Below are 26051 nucleotides of genomic sequence, written 5' to 3'. Positions count from 1 at the left end.
GACATCCTGCTGAGCACAGAGCTCAATGCAGGGCTCAATCTCATGACCCTGAGATCATGACCTGAGCCAAAATCAAGAGTCGGACGTTTAACCAACTGAGCCACCAGGCACCCCTCCATTTGTTTTCTTATGGCCCTTTATTCATGTTTTAACTTTGGCTTCCGATCATACTGACCCTCTCAGTTTACATGTGCATATACCTATATACCCAAGCACCAAATCATTAAAGACCTTTTACACTACAAATATTATCAAAGAGGTTGAGGAACATTATGAAAACTCTCATCCTAAAAGAACAAAAAATACAAAGTCATCCATTCAATAAATAGTTACTGAACACCGCTGGGAGCTCGACATTCATTCCGACGGGGGGTGGGGGAGGAGGGGGGACACGAGAAAATAAAGCAAGAAATACACCCTGCTCTCATAAAGCTTACTGTTTTGTCTGGAAGCGCATGACAAGCATTCTTTGGATAAAAGCTGTGAGGAGATCCAGAGGCGAATTAAACAGAAGGTCCCTCAAACAGGCTTTCTCCCCACTGAGATTTTAACAAATATGCTAATAATACACATAGAAAACATTGTACAGAGCAGCAGGCGAGAGTCAGAAGCCCAGACTCCCAATGCCCGCTGTGCCCCTACATCGGGGCACATGATCATGAATGACATCGGGGACACTTGAAACTGGAGATAGCACTAAGGGGCACACTCCCGGGGTGAGCCCTCAGATGTACAGAGCCGTTGCCTGTCTCACACACCTGAAACTAAGCCAACACCGCATGCTAACTACTGGGAATCGAAAAAATTAAAGTGAACACCAGAACATAAAGAACACAGGATCAGAAAATAACAACAAACCTATGGCAGAATCCTGAGTTTGCTTTGGAAAGCCCACTTCTCCCCTAGTCTCTAATATAGGCCTATTTTCTTTACAGGGCCGCTGACAATTTATACAGTCGTTACCTGTCAAGCGCTGCACCGACAACAGTTATCACTGTTTCTTGTTCTGGAAAAAGTGGGTGATCTTGAGATCGTGTGGGTACCTCTAAAATTCTGTCTTATTATTTCAGGTAGATAACGTGACATAATGCATAAAATGCACATGCGTGAGAGCTTTGAAAAAAAGCTGAATAGTGCTGACAAGTTCGCGAAGACAAGAGGAGAAGGCTTCAACTGGCATGCAGCATAAGAAATCTACTGGAGGGTATGTTTTTCTTCCTTATGTCCTCTTGTTTACACATTCGTTCATCTACTGCCCGAATTCCTTAACTGACAGATGACCTGAGACTCTTTAAAAGAATAATAAAGAAAACGTATTACAGACATTGTTTTGTCACATTATCAAGTTCCTACATCTCATTCAATTCCACAGAACTTAATACCTGTGCACCAGTACTATGCAGATATTGACAAAAAAAAAAAAAAGATATACCAGACACAGTTACTGTTGAGGGAACTCATTATCTGGGGGCATAATGACACGAAGGCAGGGTCGCATGGCCAGAAGAAGAATGACACATATACAGTGAAAGTTATGGGGATGAGGGGGCATAGAATGGAGAACAGATAATATGAAGCAAAGTACAGGAGAGTCAGGAAATGCGACGGGGCTCGAATCGGACACTGAAAGCCATGTGTACACAGCTGCCGAGATGGGGAGGGAATGGGGAGCAGATATAAGTGCAGACACACTCAGGGGCAGGGGCAGACAGGCACACAGCCATGTGCACTGCAGGCTTCCTTCTGGAGAGAAGCAGAAATAGGAATGGAGGGCCAACTTCACTGAGATGAGGTCTTTAGATTCTGCATATTTTGGAGAACGGGAGAATGTCAAAGCGCTGATGCATGATGATGAAATGTGGGTATGGAAATACCAGGAATCAAGAATGAAGAACAGAAGACCAGAAAAAGGCAGAGCGCAGAGGTAGAGAAACATGTCCAGAAGCTAATGAATAAAGAGATAATTAGGAATTAGGGCCAAAACAAAGGTTAACAGAAACAACTAGAATGAAGTAGGCATATCACAAAAATTCCACAGGAAGGTGAATTAATTCACTCCATCAACATTATGAAACACCTCCTGGACGTCAGTATTGTGGCAGCCCACAGGGATACAATGAAGACAGATATAGTCGTATCCCTCAGTGGTCTGAGAATCTCACAGAACAGCTTCAGAGATGGGACCAGAAAGGCAGGTCAGGCCTGTGGCTGAGCAGGACCAAAGTGGCCATAAAGACAGGCCATGGAAAAGGGAGGGGATACGGTGATGGCAGGGGGTGAGGCGGGACGGGAGCCTGTTTGAGTAGAGCAAATCTGCCTCCGGGGAGAGGGTTCGAGAGAAGAGTGGGAGGCCAAAGGAAGGCTAGGCTTGGGAAACAACACCACTATGAGGCCCTGGGAGGAAGAGGCACACCAAGGAGGCAGTGGGAGAGCCCCTCAGCGTCTGGTGTGGAATCCAACAGCAGACCACGAAAATCCCTTCCATTCCAAGGAAAAGTACCTTTAACAAGATTTTGTAAAATTCAAATGAGACATAAACCATGGAAAGTATTGGCTACCTCAAGGCACAACTCAAGATTTTTACCTCTTTCACGAACTCTTTCCTGCCTGCCCCTCCCCTAGGCTTCTCAGCACTGATATTTCCGTTACTCTGCATTTTTCTTGGTTCTAACCATGTATTGTGTCTTCCCTTAAATTATGGTCTCCTTATATTCTCTCTAGGATGCAGGCACTGTCTTAGGGGAGGGATGCACGAGGCCACTCAAGCTAGAGGAGACACACAAGGAAGGATGGTGTCGTTTATGACAAGTTTACGACAGGGCATCAGAACGGACAGAGGCCGGAAGTCAGGGCACCAGACACAGACGGGGGGGGGGGGGGAGACAGGGCAGCACAGATTTCTGTTAGAAGTGATGCCACAACTCCTCCTCCACTGTTCACCCAGGTGGAGTTCCTATTCCCAATGGCTTAGAGGTGGGGAGTCCCATTCCCACAACAGAGATTTTTCTGAGAGAACATGCAAATGTAACATTTATTAAGTATTACATTTTATTTATATTATCCTTCAGTTCCATTAGGGATTACACAGTTTTTGTAGATCAGCCCAGGAACCTAACCACATGTAGATTACGTGGGGGGGGGGGGATATTTACAAGATTACAAACTGTTAAAATACAAGTCATTCGTAAGTTAGAAACCACTTACATATGACCAAAGTGGCATTAATACGTTGAATTTGGAAATACGCTTCTTCTCCCCTGACATTTTAAGGTTGTCTACTCTGAGAATATGTCTTCTTCAAATCGAACATTTTTTTTAGGTTTTTAGCATATGCAAAAACAAGATCATTTACAACTCTTCTGAAGGTGAATATTATAATCATGAACCGTTAAAATACAACCACCAGTACCACCAAACTAACAGATGAATAGAATTCTTAGAGAAAAGCCGACGAGGACAACAGGCGTCACAGCAGACTGTTTTCATTAATTTGGGACTTACCAGAACTTCTCGTAACTGTCCCAAAGGCACAGAAAGTTGATTGAGGGCTTTGTCCATGCCAACCTAAAGCAAAACCAGGTTGGCACAAACACATCACGATAAGGAGTAATAATGATGTATCTATTTAACAATCAAAGCAGTACCAGATTTAAATTATTTTTTTTGGCCCAACCGTATTTTGCTATATAACTAGCTAAACAACAGAAGTGTTATTTGGCCATTAATGTTCTTCATAGAATATGAAAAAATCTGTTGAAATACATGAAACTATAAAAATAAGGGAAGTCATGAGAAACGAAAGTTTCCTTAAGAACAATTTGCCTTTAGATGACATTTTAAATGAATGTGAAAAATTTTCACAGAAGGTGATGATACTCAGCCAGCTGATGTGAAAGTCTGACGGGCTACGTTTCTCTTAAACATTATTATAAGCCTTGAGAAAAATAGAAATTAAACAGAAGTAAAATTTTCTAGGTTTTTAATCCTATTGGGATATTTATCTTAGTGGTATATTTCCCAAAAGCAAATGTGCATCATTAATTTTAATGCTTCTTGAAATTCCCACGGAGCTGCAACTTTCTGTGCTTCTCTGGACAAACAGATTTAAAACAAAATGAAGCATCAACAAGGAGACTTTTCTGCCAAGTAACAAAATCCAACATTTCTAAACGGCTTTTACAAACAATTGATAAGCTCACTGCAAATCATTCTTATATTGTTATAAAACCAAACTTTTAAAATATCAATATTGGCCAATGTTCCCTCAACCTAGCTCTGGCTAACATATACCTGGGAGTAAATTAAACATTGCAAGAGTGGTGGACATTTGCTCCTACAAATTAGTCTAAATCAAGGAAGACTTCAGGGTAATCACTTAGCAACTAATAAAACAACCCCTTGGGTATTATCATCCTTTACTTTTCACTGTTGACTAATGAATTTGAAACATAATCTAACTAGAGCAACCTTAAATGAATAAAAACTAAAACAAACAAAAAAATGTATTCCAAAAAGTTTAGTTCTTTTATTAATGAAATTGGTAATTTCTTCAAGTTTCTGGTGGGGTTGGTGGGGTAATCAACTGAAAGGTTTCTAAAAACTCTGCCCTTTTAATAAATATGAAGGAGAGAGAAAGTGTGTGTGTGTGTGTGTGTGTGTGTGTGTGTGTGTGTGTGTGTAGGACTTGTGAATTTCAGGTTTACCAAGTTTGTGGAAAGGTTGACAAAATCTGCATAATCCTTGTTGATGAGCTCCACCATGGCTATTTTAAGAAGTTTATAGTAGAGTTCCAGATCTCCTCTTAGTTCCTCCAGCTGGACATGCTTCCTATAGTCAGACACAAAGTGATCGACGTCAAAATCTTCCTGAAAATCAAACCAGAAAGAAAAAAATGATTGCAATGATACCACATTTTACATAGAAAAATAAGATCAGAGAAAGAATAAGAGGACGTTTACTGCAGGGGAACACACACAGGGACATCAGGGGGTCTGCTCACTTCCTAAGATTATGGGAAAGGGGGCCCCTCACCAAGACCATTCTCTCCTGTTGCCTAACTCTACAGGTATTTTATTTCTTTTAATTATACATTTCAAAGAGGCTCTTCTTAAAATAGAAACAGCTTTTTCTTCTTAATTTTAAAAGTAACAAATGTTCACTGTCAAACTTTCAACCAACCAAGAAATACTTATGTAAGAGAGAAAAAAAAATCACCCACTCTCTAATGCTCTGCAGTTAAGCACTGTTAATGTTTATTTTTCTTCACTATTTAGCACAGCGATTCACATTCTTCCAGACTTTGTTTTGGTCTTTCCCTTTACTTTTTTTTTTTTAAGATTTTATTTATTTGAGAGAGAGAGACTGAGAGAACAAGTGGGAGAAGGGGCAGAGGGAGAAGTCGGCTCTCTGCTGAGCTGGGAGCCTGATGCCAGGGTTCATTCCAAGACCCTGAAATCAAGACCTCAACCGAAGGCAGACGCTTAACTGACTAAGCCACCCAGGTGCCCTAGTCTTTCTCTTTAAAACATAAATTACTTTTGGGGTGCCTGGCTGGTTCAGTGGGTTAAGGCCTCTGTCTTTAGCTCAGGTCATGATCCCAGGGTTATGGGTTCAAACCCCGCATTGGGCTTTCTACTCAGCAGGGAGCCTGCTTCCCTGTCTCTCTCTCTGCCTGCCTCTCTGCCTACTTGTGATCTCTGACAAATAAGTAAATAATTTAAAAAAAAATAAATATCAATTACTTTTTAAAGAAACTGACATATAATGGACACATGTTAGTTTCAGGCGTACAACATAAAAATTCCATATTTTTATCTGTTGTGAAATGATCACCCTAAGACTAGTTAACATCCATCACCAAACATACACATTTTTTTCTTGTGCTAAGAACTCTTAAGCTTTAGCAACTTTAAATATATAATAATATAGGGCACCTGGGTAGCTCAGTGAGTTAAGGCCTCTGCCTTTGGCTCAGGTCATGATTCCAGGGTCCTGGGATCGAGCCCCACATCAGGTTCTCTCCTCAGCAGGGAGCCTGTTTCCTCCTCTCTCTCTGCCTGCCTCTCTTCCTACTTGTGATCTCTGTCAAATAAATAAATAAAATCTTAAAATATACATATATATATATATATATATATATATATATATATATAATATACTATGCAGCCATCAAAAGAAATGAAATCTTGCCATGTGCAGTGATGTGGATGGAACTAGAGAGTATGCTGAGTGAAATAATCAGAGAAAGATAATTATCATACCATCTCCCTGATATGAGGAATTTGAGAGGCACAGTGGGAGGTGTGGGGGTAGGGAAGGAAAAAAAATGAAACAAGATTGGATTGGGAGGGGGGCACCTGGGTGGCTCAGTGGGTTAAAGCCTCTGCCTTTGGCTCAGGTCATGATCCCAGGGTCCTGGGATGGAGCCCCACATCAGGCTCTCTGCTCAGCGGGGAGCCTGCTTCCTCCTCTCTCTCTGCCTGCCTCTATGCCTACTTGTGATCTCTGTCTGTCCAATAAATAAATAAAATCTTTAAAAAAAAAGATTGGATTGGGAGGGAGACAAACCATAAGAGACTCTTAATCTCACAAAACAAAGTGAGGGTTGCTGGGGGGAGGGGTGTAGGGAGAGCGTGGTGGGGTTGTGGACATTGGGGAAGGTATGTACTATGGTGAGTGCTGGGAAGTGTGTAAGCCTGACAATCCACAGACCTGTAACCCTGGGGCTAATAATACATATTTCTAATAAAAAATAATAAAATAAATATACAATAATACACAGTATTATTTACTACAGTCACTATGATGTACATTACATCCCCAGGGCTTATATTATTAACTGGAAGTTTATACCACTGGACCCTTCATCTATTTCCTCCACAACCTCGCCTCTGGCAACCACCAATCTGTTCTCTATGACTTCATTTTGTTTTGTTTTTTAGATTCCACATGTGAGGGAGATCATACAGTATTTCTCTTTCTCTGTCTGACTTATTTCACTCAGCACAATATCCTCAAGGTCCATCCATGTTGTTGCAAATGGCAAGACTTCCTTCTTTTTATGGTTGAGTAATATTCCATCGTATACACACACATTTTCTTTATCCATTCACCCCGTTGGTGGACACTTTAGTTATTTCCAAGTCTTGGTTGTTGTAAATACTGTGATACTCACTACTGTGAGTGTGAGTCTTGCTGGCCGCTAGAGCCAGGTGATCTAGAGGTATACCCTGGGTAGCAACTGCAAACCTCGGGGCATCATACGAGCATTCAAGCTCCTTTCCAGGAGATACCAGAAAGCAGAAGCGAGGCAGAGGGACAGCGCAAAGATGGTACCCATCAGCTCCATCTTTGGAGAATACCTTACTAGGCTCCTAGATCCATGTTAAATGAGATGCCTGCCCCTCAGGGCTTTAAGATAAGCAAATGGGCCTCTTTCACAGAAATCTGAACGCATTTCAGTCTGCTGCTTCTGTGCTGAGTTCCAGGGTGGGTCAGTCTACTCGCGCGACTGCTTTAAGAACTCTTTCTCAGTTTGCTATAGCCTTGTGGGTCTCATGGGTGCAAGCTCTGATGGCTTTCAAAGCTGGATGTTTTGGAGTCTTGTCTCTTAGATGTACATCTTGAAAGTTGGGGTGCCAGAAGTGGGGCTCAAAGCCTTTACTCCTCAGGGAGAAGCCTGGGGTTGTGAGTACCCTCTCAATTCCAGGTCGCTGTACCAGGGGTGGGGTTTATGGCAAGAGTGATTCTTAATTCAACATAGGTTTTTTTCCTTACTCACCTAATGTGTAGGAGTCACTCAGCTAGTTGTAGGGTTTTTTCCACAGGAAATTTTTCCATATGGAGCTATAGATTCAGTGTGTATTTCATAGAAGAGATGAGTTCAAGATCCTCCTATGCCACCATCTTGAATGGAAACCCCAGACCTTCTCTATGTATGTGTGTAAACATACACACACACACACAAATATTCATGCTCTTCTAAACTATTTCCCATCTACGGGCACCTGGGTGGCTCAGTGGGTTAAGCCTCTGCCTTCGGCTCAGGTCATATCTCAGGGCCCTGAGATTAAGCCTCACATCAGGCTCTCTGCTCCGCCGGGAGCCTACTTTTCCCCTACTTTTCCCCCTCTCTCTGCCTGACCTCTCTCTCTCTCTGTCAAATAAATAAATAAAATCTTAAAAAAAATTAAAAAATAAAAAATAAAAAACCATTCTATTAAAAAAAATTTCCCATCTAAAAATATAACTTGAATGTCTTTACGTAAAACACATACATTTCTATTAATATTTTATGTGCATGCTGAGTGTCCCATTGAACAGATGTTCCAAATCTTTCATAACCTATTTCCAAGTATTGGTCTCACAGGATTAGCTATCCTGTGTTTCCCCTTTACAATACTGTGATACCCCGGTAGGCTTATATGCTTAGAGGCAATAAATTACTATCTACTTCCCCTGTGACTCTGCTACTCCATGACCTGTTTAGTCAGCAAGAATCAAATGTGATGATTCCCAAACTAGTTAAGGACACCTACACTTACTTCGTAATTATATAGCTTCATTAAACACTATGTAAACCAACAAAATATGACTGCAAAAAAAAATCACTATTCTTTTGAAAACTAACAGAGCTATTTTGGAAAGATTTGATACAAAGAAATCAATAAGAAAATTTTTGCTAAGTTAGGTATGGGTGAGATGACCACGTACCAGGCAGGAAGGGAGTGATCACAGGATTCTCACTCAATTCAGTTAAAGAAACTGAAACTGAATGCAAAAAAAGACAACATAGAAAGCTTTTTTTAAAAAGATTCTTTTTATTTATTTGAGACACAGACAGACAGTATGAGCAGGGAAAGGGGCAATGGGAGAAGGAGATTCCCTGCTGAACAGGGAGCCCAATGCGGGACTCTATCCCAGGACCCTGAGGTCATGACCTGAACCGAAGGTAGATGCCTAACCTATTAAGCGACCCAAGTGCTGTGATAACTCAGAAATCTAATCTGCAGGCCAGTTTCCAAAGAAAAGATCTGGCACTGTTTCAATGGAGAATAAATGTACATATATTTTTTCCAAATAAAATGCTAAAAACTGTATATACCATTCCCTAAGAGTACTTGTTTAAACTGACTTTCTTAGTTAATCAACCAAAGACTGACCCTGCTAGTGTCAGAGAGAAGGACTTCATACCAAACCGTAATTTCACAGTCATCTACAGAAAGCCACCTGCTTCTTACACTGGTGACCAAATTAGCCTGGACCTTTCTCTCCTGAGACCATCTCAGACCTTACATCATAGTTAGGTAGTACATCACGGAAGGGGGTCTTGGTTCATAATCCTGGCCATCCTACTCACCAACTGTATACCTTTAGGTCGATCACTTTCCCTGCCTCAGTTACACATTGTTGAAGTTCTTGAACTTCATGATGGCATTCTAAATTGTATAACTGGGGTGCCTATGTGGCTCAGTTGGTTAAGCATCTGCCTTTGGCTCAGGTCATGATCCCAGTCTCTTGGATTTGAGTTCCACATCAGGCGCTCTGCTGAGCAAGGAGCCTGCTTCTCCCTCTGTCCCTTCCTCCTGCTCCCGCACTCTCTCACTCTCAAATAAAATCTTAAATAAATAAATAAATAAATAAATCATATAACTTAGCCTCAGTGAACAAATGCTATTAGGTAATATTAGTACTCAACTCACCATTTATGCATTTGTTCTCAGATAAACAAAAGTTGCATAACACATGACTAAATAACTCAGAACATCTGTGAATACTGGGTTAGGCAGCGTTTGCTGTGAAAAGCAAACCCAAACTCACAGTGCCATAATAGAGACCCATTTCACTTAACCAAGAATGGTTTTACTACTTTAGGAATGGTTTTACTTTATAGTGTAGATTTCCCAAGTATTCAAAAAGAAAGTATTTACAACCCATACATTTATGGTCAACTGATTTTTCACAAGGATGCCAAGACCATTTAATGGGGGGAAAAACAGTCTTTTTGAGTGCCTACTACTGGGACAAATGAATATCTACATGCAAAAGGATGAACTTGGAACAGCAACGTCACACATACACAAAAATATAACTCAAAATGGATCAAAGATTTAAATGTAAGAGTAAAAACTGTAACACTCAGAGAAAACAGGTGAAAATCTGTATGACTTGGGATCGGGCAAAGCTTTTTTAGACATGATACACAAAGCAATAAGAAATATTAGATAAGCTGAACTTGATCAAAATAAAAACTTTCGTGTGTCAAAGGACACTACGGAGAACGTGAAAAGACAACCCACAGAATGGGAGAGAGTATCTGCAAATCATTTGTCTGACAAGGACCTAATAACCAGAATATGCAAATATACTCTTAGAACTCAACAACAAAAAGACAAATAACCTAATTTAAAAACAAGCCAAAGACTTTTGAATAGACATTTCTCCAAAGATGATACACAGATGGTCAAGAGCACATGTCGGGATGTTCGACATCCTTAGTCATTGGGGAAATGCGAATCAAAAGCACATGCAGATGCCACGTCACACCCACTAGGACAACTATGGTAAAATAAGAAAAAGAAAAAGAAAAAAAAAAGAAGAAGAAAAGTGCTGGCAAGAAGGCGGAGAAGCTGGAAACCTCCTGTATTGTTGGTGAGAATGTAAAATAGTGTGGCTAAGGCAGCAAACAGCTCGGTAGCTCCTCAAGAAGTTACACACGTACAATTACCCAGCAGTTCTACGTCTAGGGGTATGACACCGACAGAACTGACAACAGATGTTCCTGCCACAAACTGTACATGAATGGGCACAGCAGCGCTGCTCGTAACAGCCAAATGAGTATATACCCAACGTCCATCAACTGATGAATGGATACATAAAATGTGGAAGAGCCTCTTACACAACCATAAAAAGGAATAAACTGTTACATGCTACAACACGAGTGAAGTCTGAAAACATTCTACTCTCAGGTTAAAGGAAGCCAGACACAAAAGGTCACGTGTTATACAATTCCACTGATAGGAGATGTTCCAGAAAAGGCAAATCCATAAAAACAGAAAGTAGATTCATGATTGCCAGGGAATAAGGGGAGGGGAGAATTGGAACCAAGAGGTTTATTTTTCGGGTGATGGAAGCATTCTGGAATTAGACAGAAGTGACGTATGTACCATATACACAGTAAATATACTAAAAACCAGAGAAGAGTACACTTTCAAATGGCAACTATTATGCTTTGTGAATTATATTTTGATGAAAAATGAAACAACTTAAATATCAACAAGTTAAATGCTAGAATACATTAAAAAAAATCCAAAGTAACACTAATCACAGGAACAATGGAGTAGCTACATGAATTTCAGACAAAGCAGATTTCAGAGAAGGAAAATTATCAGGCATAAAGAGCAGCATTACATAATGATAAAGAAATCGACTGACCAAGAAGACACAATTATCCTTAACGTATGTGTGCCTGATCAACACAGGTGAGACACAACCTAACAGAACTGCAGGGAGAAATAAACAATTGCATTATCACAGCTGGTGACTTCAACACTTCTCCATCAGTAATGGGCCGATCCAGCAGCAGGGCAACAAGGATCTGACAGATGTGGACATTCAGTCCAGACATGGCACACTCAACACCACCATCAATTACCGTACAACAGACGTACACAGACAATTTCGCCCAGTAATAGTGCAACACACATTCTTCTTAAGCTCATATGGAACACTCATCAAGACAGAATAATTCTGGGCCACAAAAGACAACAAATTTTTAAAAATAAAAATTATACCAAGTATGTTCTCAGACCACAATGGAATTAAAAATCAGTAACAGAAGATAGCTGAAGAAGTCCAAAATACATGGAGATTAAATGACACACTTCTAAATGACAGGAGACCAGTCTCAACAAAATACAATGTAGCAAAATGTGTGGAATGCTGCTTAAAGGGAAAATATAGTACTGAATGCAAATATTAGAAAAAAAAAGATTAAAGACAATAATCTAAGCTTCCATTTTAGGCAACAACAACAAAATCAAATCTAAAGTAAGGAGGGGCTCCTGGGTGGTTCAGTTGGTTAATCATCTGCCTTTGGCTCAGGACATGGTCCTAGGGTCCTGGGACAGAGCCCTGCATCAGAGCTTCCTGCTCAGGGAGGCTGCTTCTCCCTCTCCCATTCCTCCTGCCTTTATTCCCTCTCTCACTGACTCTCTCTGTGTCAAATAAAATCATAAAAAAACCCTAAAGGAAGTAGAAAAAAATAAAAATTAGAGCAGAAATCAATGTAATTAAAACCAGGAATTTTTTTTTTAATCAATAAACCCCAAGTCTGTTTCTTTGAAAACATCAATAAAACAGATACACCCTTAGCCAGGCAAACAAAGAAAAAAAGGTAGAAGACATAAATTACTAATATCAGATGAAAGAAGGGAGGGCTACTGCTAACAATCCCAATCACTGTAAATTCAACCAAACATTTATGGAATACTACACAATTCTCTAAAATCTCTTCCAGAAAGTAAAACTACAAGGAATACTTCCTAAATCATTCTAGGAGATCATTATTACCCTGACACCAAAACCAATACTACAAGAAAAGAAACTACAAACTAGTATCTCTCATGAACACAGACACAAAATCTTCAACAAAAATTAGCAAATAAAAGCAAACACTATATTAAAAAATTATACACCAGGATCATGTAGGATTTATTCCAGGAATGCAACATTAGAAAATGTTCAACATTAGAAAATCAATGTGATCCATCATATCAACAGAAAAAAAAATCACATGATCATATCAATGAAGGGAGGAAAGAAAACATTTAACAAAATCCACACCTCTTCATTATTAACCCTCAGGAAACTAGGAATAGGAGGACTTCCTCAACTTGATAAAGAATGTCTCCAAAAATCCACAGCTAACATGATATTAATACTGAGAAAATAGAAGACAGGGAATCAAGGCAAGGATGTCCATCCTACTACTAGTATTCAATACTATACTGGAAGGCAAAACTAATGAAATAAGGTAAGAAAAGGAAACAAAAGGTATACAACCTGGGAAAGAATAAAACTTTGTTCACAGATGACATGACTGTCTACAGAAAATACAAAGACTTCACACCCCACACCCACACCCTCCTGAAACTAGTCAAGTGATTATAGCAAGACTGCACGATACACAGTTAAAATACAGAAGTCAATTGCTTTCCAATGATGTATCAGACAAAGGGCCAGTATTCAAAATTTATAAAGAATTTATCAAACTCAACATCCAAAAAACAAAAAAAATCCAGTCAAGAAATGGACAGAAGACATGAATATACCAAAGAAAACATCCAAATGGCCAACAGACACATTAAAAAGGGCTCCACATCACTCAGCATCAGGGAAATACAAATCAAAACCACAATGAGGGCTCCTGGGTGGCTCAGTGCGTTGAGCCGCTGCCTTCGGCTCAGGTCATGATCTCAGGGTCCTGGGGTCGAGTCCCGCATTGGGCTCTCTGCTCAGCAGGGAGCCTGCTTCCCCTCTCTCTCTGTCTGCCTCTCCATCTACTTGTGATTTCTCTCTATCAAATAAATAAATAAAATCTTGAAAAAAAAAAAACCCACAATGAGACACCACCTTACATCAGTCAAAATGGCTAAAATTAACAAGTCAAGAAACAACAGATGTTGGCGAGGATGTGGAGAAATGGGAATCCTCCTACACTGTTGGTGGGAATGCAACTCTGGAAAACAGTATGGAGGCTCCTCTAAAAGTTAAAAATGTAACAACCCAACGACTTAGCAATTGCCCTATTAGATGTTTATCAAAAGTACACAAAGTTATTTGAAGGGCCAAAAGCACCCCAATGTTTATAGTCAAACTATTGAAAGAGCCCAGATGTCCATCAACAGATGAATGGATAAAGAAGATGTGGTGTACACACACACACACACACACACACACACACACATTACTCAGCCATCAAAAAGAACAAAATCTTGCCATTTGCAAGGAAATGGATGGAACTAGAGGAAGACAAATACCATATAGTTTCAGTCACATGTGGAACTTAAGAAACAACAGATGAATACAGGAGAAGGGAAGGAAAAATAGAAACAGACAGGGAGGCAAATCACAAGAGACTTAACTACAGGAAACAAACTGAGGGTTACTGGAGAGGGGAACATTGGGGTAACTGGGTGAGGGGTATTAAGGAGGGCACTTGTTGGGATGAGCTCTGGGTGTTGTATGCAACCAATGAATCACGAAATTCTAACCATGAAACTAAAAGTAGACTATATGTTAACGAGATTGAATTTTAATTAAACAATTTAAAAAGTCAATTGTTTTCGTATATACCAGCAATGTACAAGTGGAATTTGAAGTTAAAACACAAGACCATTTACATTAGCATACCAAAAAAAATTAATACTTAGGTGCAAATCTAACGAAATATGCACAAGATCTATATGAGAAAAAGTATAAAATTCTGATGAAAGATAACAAGCAAGGTAAGATGTGAAGTGGAAAGAAAGTCCATAATCTTGGGTAAGAACACTCAATACTGTTAAGAGGTCTGTTCTTCCCAAAATGATCGACAGACTCAATGCAATACCAATCAAAATGCCAGGAAGTTATTCTGTGGATACCAACATGTTGACTCTAAAATTTGGATGGAAAACTGGAAAACCAAGAGTCCCAGAGTAGTCAACAAAATATTAAAGAGCGGGGAAAAAAAGGAAATTGAGGATTGCCACCACCCAATCTCAAGACTTACTATTAAAGCTATAGTGATTAAGACAGAAGATGCCTGGCAAAAGAGACAGGTGCTTGGAACAGAATGGAGAGCCCAGAAAAACATCCACACACACAGGCAAAGGCAACTCAATGGCAAGGACAGTCTTCAACAAATGGAACCGAACAATGGCACATTGATAAGAAAAAACAAACAAATGAAAAGAATAAAAACAAACTTTTCACACCTTTCACAAAACCTAAACGTAAAATGCAAAACTTCTTAAAGATGACAGAAGAAAAAATGTAGGGATCCTTGGATTTGGCAATAACTTTTCAGATATAAAACCAAAAGCATGATCTACGAAAGAAAAAAAATTGATGAGAGGGACTTTGTTAAAATTAAACTTCTCCGTAAAAGACACTGTTAAGAGAATGAAAAGACGGGACGCCTGGGTGGCTCAGTTGGTTAAGCAGCTGCCTTCGGCTCAGGTCATGATCCCAACATCCTGGGATCGAGTCCCACATCGGGATCCTTGCTCCGCAGGGAGCCCGCTTCTCCCTCTGATTCTGCCTTCCACTCTGTCTGCCTGTGCTCGCTCTCACTCGCTCTCTCTTTGACAAATAAATAAAATCTTAAAAAAAAAAAAAAAACGAGAGAGAGAGAGAATGAAAAGACCAGTCACAGAGTAGAGAAAATATCTGCAAAACACATCCATGGTAAAGGACTTAAAATAAGAAATATAATATAAAGATGTCTTAGTAGCAACAAGAAATCAAACCTAATTTAAAAATGTGAAAAGAGCGGTGGCTGGGAAACCCAGTCAGTTAAGCATCTGCCTTTAGCTCAGGTCGTGGGACTGAACCCCACACTGGGCCCCCGGCTCAGCGAGGAGCCTGCTTTTTTCCCTCTCCCGCTGCCTGCTGCGACCTCTCCATGTGCTTGTGCTGTTAATAAATAAATAGAATCTTTAAAAAAGAAAAAAATAGGATCTGAAAAGATGCTCAACTTTGTATGTCATTAAGAAATTGCAAATTTAAACAAGGTACTATTATGTATCACGTAGAATATAAAAAATCCAAAGCACTAGTAATACCAAATGCTAGCAAGGATGTGGGACAACCAAACTCTCATTCACTGTTTGGTCAGAATGCAAAATGGGAGGCACTGTGTGAGACAGCTTGGCAGTTTCTCACAGAACTACACACATTCTCACTGTAAGATCAGTAATTGTGCTCCTTTGTATTTACCCCAAAGAGCTTAAAACTAGTGTCCACACAAAAACCTGCACACGGATGTTTACAGCAGCTTTATTCTCTGAAGTGCCAAAACTTGGAAGCAATCCAAATCTCCTTCAGTAGGTGAACAGGTACACTGTGCCACACCCACACAATGGATTATTCGACAATTAAAAGATGAATTATTAAGCCACAAGACTTCGAAGAACCTTAAATGCATATTGCTAAGTGAAAGACCAGTCTCAAAGGCTAAATACTATATGATTCCAACTCTATGAAATTCTGGAAAAGGTAAAAATTAACCAACATTTTTATTTTTATTTATTTTTTAGGTCATCTCTATACCCAATGTGGTGGCTAGAACTCACAACCCCGAGATCAAGAGTAAGATGCCCTAGCAACTAAGCCAGCCAGGTGCCTCTGAAAAGGTAAAACTCTAGACAGTAAAAAGATCTCGGGCTGAGGGGTGAGGGAGGAGGGTGCAGAGAGAGGAGAAGAAACAAATAGATGAGGTACAGGGGTTTTCAAGGCAATGAAACTAGGCTGTAAGATACCAACAGTAGGTAAATAACATTATACATTTGTCAAAACCCACAGAACTATAGAAAGAGGAGTGAACCTTAATGTAAACCATGGATTTTAATTAATACTGTATCAATGCTGGTGGTTTATCAGTTGTAACACATGTACCACAACAATGTAATACATTAATAATAGGAGATAGTGTAGTTAGAAGAAAAATATCTTCTCTTTGTACTCAGGGGTATTTCCTATATGAACCCAGTTAAAGTACAAATCCCCCAAAAGGCCAGAAGTTGGGAGATCACAAGAGGTGTTGGAACACAGGAAAATAAAAGAGCAAACCAGACAAGCTGCAGGTAATTAAGAACCATTAACCATAAGAGAAGCAGTGACATCACTCAAAATTAAAACCAAGTAGAGTTTAAAAGTTTAGCTACTTTACTAACTAGCTGCAATCAGGGATGGCAAACAAAGACTAATTCAAAGTAACCTGGGAATTAATCATTTAAAACTTACCAATAATCTGAAATTAGTAGCTTTAATGCTATGAAAATTACATGGAATTTGGAAAGATTGAAGTTCTCTAAGCTGCCAAGAAGTAAAACACTCCTTCCCAGATACATGGACTTATAAAATCACTATATACTATCTCCACGAGAAGCAGAATCCCCCAGAACCATCACTCTGTAATGATGAGAAGTACTAAGAGGGCATATGAAATTTATGAGCTCTGCCCTGAAACATGTCCCATTTCAGGGAGACAAAAAACCAAAATAGTTAAGCACTAATCTGCACACTACATAGGGGTTGAAAGACATAGAAAGTTTGTGTGAGCTCACGTATGTGTGTATTTCCAACCATTCTTGAAAACAATGGACAACAGAGATGAATAAATGTCCCTGTATATCCCATAAATATTCCTCAAATATTGATCATGCAACTCCAGCTCTGCTCTAAGACCTGGGGACACAGACATGAAAAGAAAAGACAAGGTCTCTGCTTTTAAGGAGCAGATATTCTAATGCAGAAATGAGAAAATAAATATGTAAACAAACATTATATTAATGAACAGTGATCAAATAGTGATTAATGAATAGTGATCACAGCTAAAAAGAAATCAGGACACAGTAAAGGTCTGAGTGACAAATGGAATGTATTTAAACTTGGATGAACCAGGAAATATAGAACAATGAGTTGAGATCCAAATGACACAAAGGAGCTACCCACAGGAAGTGTTGGAAGAGTGTTCCCGCCCAAGGTATCAGCATGTATACAAAAATGTCCTTGGAGCTCTTCCCTCCAGCCCCTGCTCTCAAATCTCTGCCCCAGCTAGGTGGGGACATAATCTAGGACTTGTGTCTCCCAAAACTCATTCTAAATGTTTGTTCAGTGACTAAATTATTCAAGCTTGAGAAATTAAAAACATATGCTAACAAGATCTTCCCACCATCTACAGAGAGATCATCTTAAAAGCATCATGAAATAGTAACACTGAAATTCTAAAAAACTTCTGTTCTAACATTTTAATCAATTTTATATCAAACTCCTTTGTTGAATTTATATACCCATTTGACATATTTATGAAGAGACAAAAAAAAAAAAAAAACAAACCCTACATTCCGTAAATGTATTTATCCATCTAACAAATATTTGAGTACCTAATTACACTCTGTTCCAGCTGATTTCTTCTCTTTATCTCTTTTTTCCCCTCAATTTAACACCAATCATAATCTATGTAGGCTTTTAGTTCGCTTTTCAAAATTAATTTCTTGAGCTATTTAAAGGAATTATCCAGTGCTAGAGTTCTCAACATTGGTCACACATTAGAATCACTTAAGGAACTTTTTTTTTTTAAGATTTTATTTATTTGACACAGAGAGAGAGATCACAAGTAGGCAGAGAGGGAGGGAATAATGCTCCATGCTGAGCAGAGTGTCCCATGCAGGGCTCGATCCCAGGACCCTGAGACCATGACCTGAGCTGAAGGCAGAAGCTTAACTCTCTGAGCCACTAAAGCACCCACTCACCTGAGGAACTTAAAAACAAAAAGCCGAAAGGGCACCTGGCTCGTTCAGTCACTGGAGCGTGCAGGTCTTGATCTCAGGGTTGTGAGTTCAAGTCCCATGTTGGGTGTAGAGATTACTTAAAAAAAAAAAAGAAAAGAAAAAGCCCAAGCCCTAGTTTGTGATTAATTTGTTTAAATGTTTCAAGAAATTTGATGCTAAATGTTGTAAGACTATTTAAATAACAAAAATATATATTTACATAATACTTCTTGCTTTCAAATTTTGAACAAAGAACTTACTAATAATCAATAACTTAGTAGGCCAACATTTTATTTAAATAAGTTTTATGGTACTACAAAGAGTGAATCAGAAAATCAAAAGCAAGGAGAAATGGGCATGGTGTGAACATGGGGAAGCAAGAGAAAGCAAGCAAGTATGTGACCGGGAAGCAAATGCTTAGCTCTGAGATCCTTCTCTGAGAGAAGGACAGATTAAAACCTAAAAAGAAAGAAAAGAAGGATCCCATGCACTCAAGGAAAGAGAAGTCCCCCAACATCCCTCCTGCTTTTTCCAATATAAACACACAGCTGGGCCGACTTACCACATCATGGTTGGTACCGACTTTATCAACTTTTCTATTTAGGCCAAACTTGACCGGTCAATGATGGACGGGCTGTGTGCCAAGTGTACCAGTTGTACAACTGACTGAGTAATGGCTGAAACTGAGAAACCGGGGTGAAAGTATCAAGAGGCTCTAAGGATTGCGAAAGAGCCAAGATTCAAACAATTACCACGTACACACAAGACAAACTATGCAGATGACTGCTCAGTATGGAAGTAATTCAGAGTGTTACACTGTGGCATCAGCTGACCCAGACCCAGAAGATTGCTGGAGTTCCGATCATGGACATCTCTAACCATATAGACGACACTGAGTGAATGCCAGATGATGACGGAGCCCCTCACTCCTATATCTTAATAGAGTTCCTCAGCTCTCCTTTACCAACTTTTCCTGTTGCCAGTTCATACAAGCAATTCTCCTTACCCAGTTCCTCTGTTCTGAGCTATGGCTAAAGACACTCACTTTTTTATGTTTTGAAACTGATTATCTTGTACCATTTTACTTTTTGTTGCATCTTTTTATAAATCAGATGACCGCTCACAAGACCAAAAAAAAAAAAAAAAAAGTAATGGAAAGGAAAGATCAAAAGGGAGGACAACAACAACAGAAAAAACAGTTCTTTTTTGCCGGGAACCCTTCTTACAAGTGCCAATCAGATAAACTTTATCTGATGTTACATCGTCACAACTCCTCTATCATCAGGGAAAGTAGTTCACATAAGAAAATTTCTCTATAAAATGAGTTGCAGGCTTATATTCCATATTTGTCTAATTAGAATTTCATTAAGATATCTGTCTCAAACTGATGTGGAAGAGAATGGAATCTTGTCATCAAGACGTGACATCGAACTAAGAACCCACAGGGTAAGGACTCAGCTCCTGTGATACGAAGACGGCTCCTGGGGATGGGCGACCCTGGGCAACAGTGGCTGACCTGCGGGCCTGCGGCTATCTGCTGTCTGTCACTCTTCCCTCTTCCTCCTCTGTCAGCTGCTATCCCCAGCCACCGTCAACAAAGTCCACCTCAAACAGCCATCACATCCCTCTGGTCCCGTTTACTGTAGCTAAGCTCCAGGCCAGGCATCCAGATCACCAGCCCTGTGGGAACTTCTTCTAAGGTAAGAGGTGGCCCTATTGGTAAAATGCAGGTGCCAAGGCATGCGGACATTGTGCCATCTTCTGCGCTATTCTTAATGTTCTGATTGTCCCACTTCCCTCAGTTCCCACCTGTGGCCTCTGGAAAGGAACATATTACAGTAGGATTTCCAAGGACTGATGTGTGGGGGTCAGGAGATCTGGCCTGTGATTGGCCCCAACTAGCTGTGTGGCTTTAAAGGAAGTCATCACACCTCAGGCCTCAGTTTCCTTATCTGCAAGCCAGGATGGACTAGAGTCTTTTCAGAGGAGCCAGCAAAGATCACATAGATAAGCACCACCTCATTATACTAACAAGCAAACAGAAGGCCGGAGGCGAGTGATTTGCCCCAAGTCAGACATAAGCAGGCAGAGAGCAGAGCCGAGGATGGGACCCACATCTGCAGGTCACAGCTAATCAGCCAGCACAGTACAAACAGATCTGAGCAGCTGCTCATTCTTCCCCTTTTCCGTTTTGTCCATCAGAATGCATGCTCCCTGCAAACAAGGACACACAGGACCTGCTTCCTGTCTCAAAATTCCCAGTTCACCCAATTAGAACAGGGAGGAGCCTCAAGGACTTATCCCCCCCACCCACACACACGGTTCTTTTACCTATGGAACATGAGGGTACATACATTCACCATCCAGAGGGCTCCTGCCTTTACTTCTCATGGAAAAGGTCATCATGTGCCTACCTGGGGTGCCAACGAAGCCACAGGTTCCAGAGAGGAACTGACACAGAGAAGTTCGAAGGAGGCAGACTGGCTCAGCGCAGAAACAAACTGTCTACCAAGGAAAACTACCCCATGGGGGACTGATTCTCTTTGAAATACGTTCGAGTGCGTGGGAAAATGGTTTTTCAAGAGCCGGTGGACTGACCAGTCACCTGGTACATACAAGATCACATCCGCATTCTGACAAGAGTGGCTAGCCTGCAGTGTAGACCAGGGGCCAGAAAGACAAGGAAGGCGCATGGAGACTGGGTGAGAAGCTTCTACGGTGTGATGGCAAGGGCGCACTGCAAAGGTATGAGAAGAGATGGAAAGAAGTATATGGGTTCAAGAGGTTTAGGAAGCGAAATCCACAGGACTTGGTGTGACAGACTAGATTTTGGAAAGGTGACAGAGTAGGAGTTGACTTCTGGTTTCCCGACTCCAGGCTAAACGGATGAAGTGTTTACCGAGAGAGGCAATAGAATAAGAAAGGTGGTTTTCAGTGGAGGAGGTGCTCATGAATTCCGTCTTGAACCTGATGAGTCTGAGGGGCCACAGACACATCCGAGAAGAAAGGTCAGCAAGTCCAATACACAGAACTGGTGCTCAGGAGGCGTGTGGGCCAGAGACAGGAATCTGCCTTACCTGCTGACAGGTGGTCATGAAGCTGCACAAAAGGTCATCTAGGGAAAGAAAGGAACACGTGGCTGAGCCCATAATTAGCATTCAGTGGCTACCAGGAGCATGACTTTGCACAGGAGACACATCAGAGAGGTAGAAGAAAGACAGGAAGCAATGCAGAGCATTTGGTCTACTGCGATGTCGAGTAAGGAGACAGAGAAAGGTCAGGTGCGCTGACTTAGAAACAGTTTTGGTAAGAACTCTTTAGTGGAATGACAGGGCCTGAAGGGTGGAAGGTGGGAAAGTCAAGTCAACCCCTGAGCACTGGCTGTGATGTGCGACACTGACAGGGCAATACGTAGAGGTGGGGCATTCAAGTGGGAAAGGATCAAACAGGAGCGCGTGATGGGAAGGAGTGCAGGGGAGAGGATCCTTGCAGGCTCCTGGAAGGGCAGGAGGGCATGGACTCTTAGCCAGAGTGGAGACTGAACCCGAGGAGGAAGGAGAGCCCCTCCCCGTACCAGGCGAGGAGGAGAAGGGGACAAATACAAGAATGGGATCATGATCAGCAGGATGGAGGAGGTCCCGTGGGATGGCTGCTAATTTTTCTGTACGACTGGAGATGAAGTCATATGTTGAGATGGAAGAGGAAGGCTACATGTGATGTCAATAGCACACCCATGTAAATGGTCTAATTTATCTGTTATGCCACTTTCTCCCCCTACTACCAATACCTTATGTCCTGCTCATCTATTAGTTGGCTGTCAACCCAAAGGATTTTCGTATTTCTAAGCCGACAAAGTATGATGTTGCCAGTGCTTCTGCCCCAGGTGACCCTTCCCCATCTGCCATTCCTGCACTTTGATCACCTACCTCTTTTGCATACCTTTCCCGTTCTATTTCTCATTAGATCTCATAAACATGACTTTTTTTTTAAAAGATTTTATTTATTTATTTGACAGAGAGAAATCACAAGTAGATGGAGAGGCAGGCAGAGAGAGAGAGAGAGAGAGAGGGAAGCAGGCTCCCTGCTGAGCAGAGAGCCCGATGCGGGACTCGATCCCAGGACCCTGAGATCATGACCTGAGCCGAAGGCAGCGGCTTAACCCACTGAGCCACCCAGGCGCCCCTAAACATGACTTTTTAAGTAGTCTCCTGCCACCAGTCAGCTCGAACTCAACAGATATGACCATGCAACTTCCTGCTGTAAACCTGACTGCAGCTCTACCGTGAAGACTGCATCAACGTGGACCCCTCAACGTATGCAGTGTCCAAGGTGCAACCCGCAGCCCCACCCCATCTCCCTTTCTACCATCCCAGTCTCATTCCAAAATGTGCCAAACAAGACACCTATGTAGAAATACAACCCCGACAGCAAGCTCTCCACTCATTTCTGCCTCGGAACTGTAACTTAACAAAACATCTCTCTGACGGAAACACAAATTGCAAATAACCTTTATCTCCAGCTCCCACATAGAAGATCAATACCACTTTACACAGAACAGCTGTTCCATGTATTTTTCTTCTATGTATGAAGGGGTCACGTTCATTAACACTACAAATTGTACATTATATTCAGAAATTTCAGAGCCTTGAAAGAATATGGAATTGCTGGCATTCTAGCCACTTTCCCAGTTTGCTCTCTCCCTACCTCTAAGTCCTACTTTAGAACTGCTATTTTGAGATTTCTATTTTCCGAAGCTGCTTTGACCAAAGGCATTCTGTCAGCTCAGAGTGAGAAAGACGGCGGGGCTAGGAAGTGTGAGAAAATGCTAGTGTTAGGCCCAAAGAAAGTCTGACGAAGTCCAAAGACAGACAAGCTAAAGAGACTTCTGTGCTTTGAGATTCTTTAAGTCTGTGTGTGTGCTTTTCTTCTTCCAATGACCTCTCTCCTCATCACGTGTCCTTCGTTAAAAAAAGGTTTCTGGATCAGAGAATTCACTCTGTGCTCTCCTTCAGACACTCCATTCAATTTACACCTTTTATTACAGTGGCTTAACATCACCATACAAGAACAAGAGTACAATATACCTTCATCTAGACATCCCTACATATTAAAAATGATATGGCCACACCGCAGAGGATCCAGACATAAGCACTTTTAAAACCAGAGTTTGGGAGATGTGATCTGAATGCAAGTATCAAAAAGGAACTAGCTGGTTAACCCAAAAAAGAAAAAAACATATTATGACTTGAAGCCATAAAAAAGTAAGAAATTCAAACTCTTTTCAGAATTCTAGGTACCTACAGAGCCAAAACTTTTTAACACTGAACCCAGCTACTAAATCCCAATCCTTAGAAATTAAACATATACGTTTTGATAGTTTAAGTACAGACCCAGAGGGATACAGAAAACAGATAAAGCTCCTCCTGGCTCTGATTCAAACCTTGGCACATTTTCAAGGCTATGTCTGATGAACCTTTCCTGTCAGTAAAGTCTTTTCAGTTTAAATTTCTATTCTGTAAGTTTATGTCCTACAGTTATCTGCTGCCAGCTTCAGGCTGACCTCACCAAGAGAAGTAGGGCAACTTTAGAAAAGGAGCTTGGTATGCTTTGTAGTACTGGACCAGAACCAGTAAGGACAGTACAGTCTTTCAGATTTCTCATTCCGGGAGCTTAAGACGAAAGTCAGGCATAAACGTTAGGTTAAGTGCCTTTTTGACCCGATTTCTGGTAAGTACGTGCGTTCAGAGATGTGTTCAACGCACAGTCGCTGAGCTTCTAGGCACAAGGCACTGGGAGACTTCTGTCAGGCCGGGGGAGCGGCGGTCTGACTGTGCCGCACGGTACCAGAGGCGGATCCTACGGGTCCGGGGCTTTTACGTTTAGCTCAAAACCACTTGCCCTGAACTTTCAGGCCTTTTCATTCAATGTGTACGATTTCACAGGAGTGCTTTCTTCAGGCTGCACCTAGCCCACCCGAGGCCAAGAGACTCACTGCGAAGTGCAGTGAGGTCCCGGCCGAGGACCCCTCCGGGGCGGGGACGGCCCAGGAAGCCCGCAGGAGAAGCCCGAGGAGAGGCCCCGGAGGGCCAAGGAGGGCAGGCCACACACGGCCGGGCTCCGCGGAGCAGAGACCAGGCGCGCACCTTCATGAACTCGTCCTTGTCGAAGCAGAGCGTGTCCGGCCCCTTGGGCAGGTTCATCCTACTTCTCTCCATCCCGCCGGCCGCCGCCTCTCAGCACCAACACTCCAGCGAGAAGGAAAGGTAGGAGGCTGCGCTCCCCAACGCTATGGGTGAAGCCACGGCGTTTCCACCTCACAGAAGGCACCGCTTCCTCCAACATGGCAGCGCCCTCGCCGCGGCCAATGAAAGAGGACGCCGCAGGCGCGCCTCCGCCTGCCTCCACCAAGAGAGGAGCCCGGACCGATGCCGCCGAGCCAGCAGGTGATCCAGCCCCGTGTGGCGGAGGGCGACACTACAACCCCGAGTACGTTTCTTCGGAACAGTCCTGTCGCCTGTGCGGCCGGGTGAGCGGGAGAGGGGAGGGCGGGGAGGGTCATGGGCGCTCCCTCCCCACCTCGCCGTTTCCCTCGGAAAACCGGCCTGCGAGCCTCTTCCAGGACCTTCTCCCGAGATTGTCCCGCGGGAAGCATAGCTGTGGCGGGATGCTGGCCCTTTACTTCTGCGGCCGGTTGTCCAGAGTGGGGGGCGCATCCCGGTGTCAGGCCTCCGGTCCCCCGGCGCCGCCGCTGCAGCCGCCTGGGCGCGGAGGCCTCTGTGGGAACCCGGCTTCCGCCCTTAGCCCCGGCACCCACCCGCGAGCGTGGCTTCTCCCCCGCTGAGCTTGGCTCCAGCGATCTGTAGGGAGGAAGGTGGTCAGCTGGCAGCCTCAGGTCGTCTGGGCAGCTCCCAGCTCCACTTCGGCTCAGCTGCGGGGCGGCCACAAGTTTGGGTTCTCAGAGCTCTTAAAGAATCACCTCGCTACCGGCAGACAAAACGCAGCCGACAAGTAGATGTGCGAGCATGTTTATGTCCAGTCCACTCTAGAATGGGCGGAATCGTGTGTTTGTGACTAGCGTTGGTTCGATCGCCACACCTGTCCCCAATTTCCGAGACCCCCTCCTCCTCCTGCCATCCACCCCATATTTATTTTGAGATTTTTCTTTCCTCTTCCCTTGCTCTTTCTCCCGCTGTCCTCCCCTTTAGTGGGAATGTCATGGTCAAATGATGATTCATTTCTCTTTTTTTTTCTCCGTGAGACTCTGACAGCTCAAACCACAGATCTCACGCGCGCCCTTCAGGCTGCAGCTTAGCTGTAATAGCCCAGGCCTGGGCTGCCCCTCCCAATGCTGTGATCTCACAGAGATAGCACAAGCAGTCCTTAGAAAGGGGTGGGACACAGCAAGACAAGGGCTTAGAGTGAGTCTTGCATTCGAGTCACTCCAAACGGAAAACTGGTCACTTTTTTTTTTTAGGACGTGAGTACAGGGACGCCTGGGTGGCTCACTTGGTTAAG

The 26051-nt window shown here is 42.2% G+C and overlaps 1 protein-coding gene across 4 annotated transcripts; it reads right to left on the bottom strand.

Moving 5' to 3' along the window:
• Window positions 1–1096: 1096 nt before the first annotated feature.
• On the bottom strand, window positions 1097–25625 carry LOC131820784 (conserved oligomeric Golgi complex subunit 2-like). Of its 4 annotated transcripts, XM_059156527.1 has the most exons (4): window positions 24680–25515; window positions 4704–4865; window positions 3502–3564; window positions 1097–1289 (listed from the first exon to the last, which is right to left on the bottom strand). In XM_059156527.1, exons 1-4 carry the CDS (start codon window positions 24749–24751, stop codon window positions 1266–1268), a joined length of 321 nt encoding a protein of 106 aa, XP_059012510.1. In that variant the 5' UTR covers window positions 24752–25515; the 3' UTR covers window positions 1097–1265. The 4 variants fall into 4 exon arrangements, 3 of the variants coding, with proteins under 3 accessions (XP_059012510.1, XP_059012511.1, XP_059012509.1); XM_059156528.1 differs by lacking the exon at window positions 3502–3564 and having other exon boundaries at window positions 24680–25032; XM_059156526.1 differs by lacking the exon at window positions 1097–1289 and having other exon boundaries at window positions 3031–3564; window positions 24680–25610.
• Window positions 25626–26051: the final 426 nt, after the last annotated feature.

The sequence above is a fragment of the Mustela lutreola genome, chromosome X (genome assembly GCF_030435805.1).
Source record: "Mustela lutreola isolate mMusLut2 chromosome X, mMusLut2.pri, whole genome shotgun sequence".
Taxonomy (NCBI): Eukaryota; Metazoa; Chordata; class Mammalia; order Carnivora; family Mustelidae; genus Mustela; species Mustela lutreola.
Note: the sequence above shows the minus strand (reverse complement) of the source record. Positions and strands in the feature narration are given on the sequence as shown.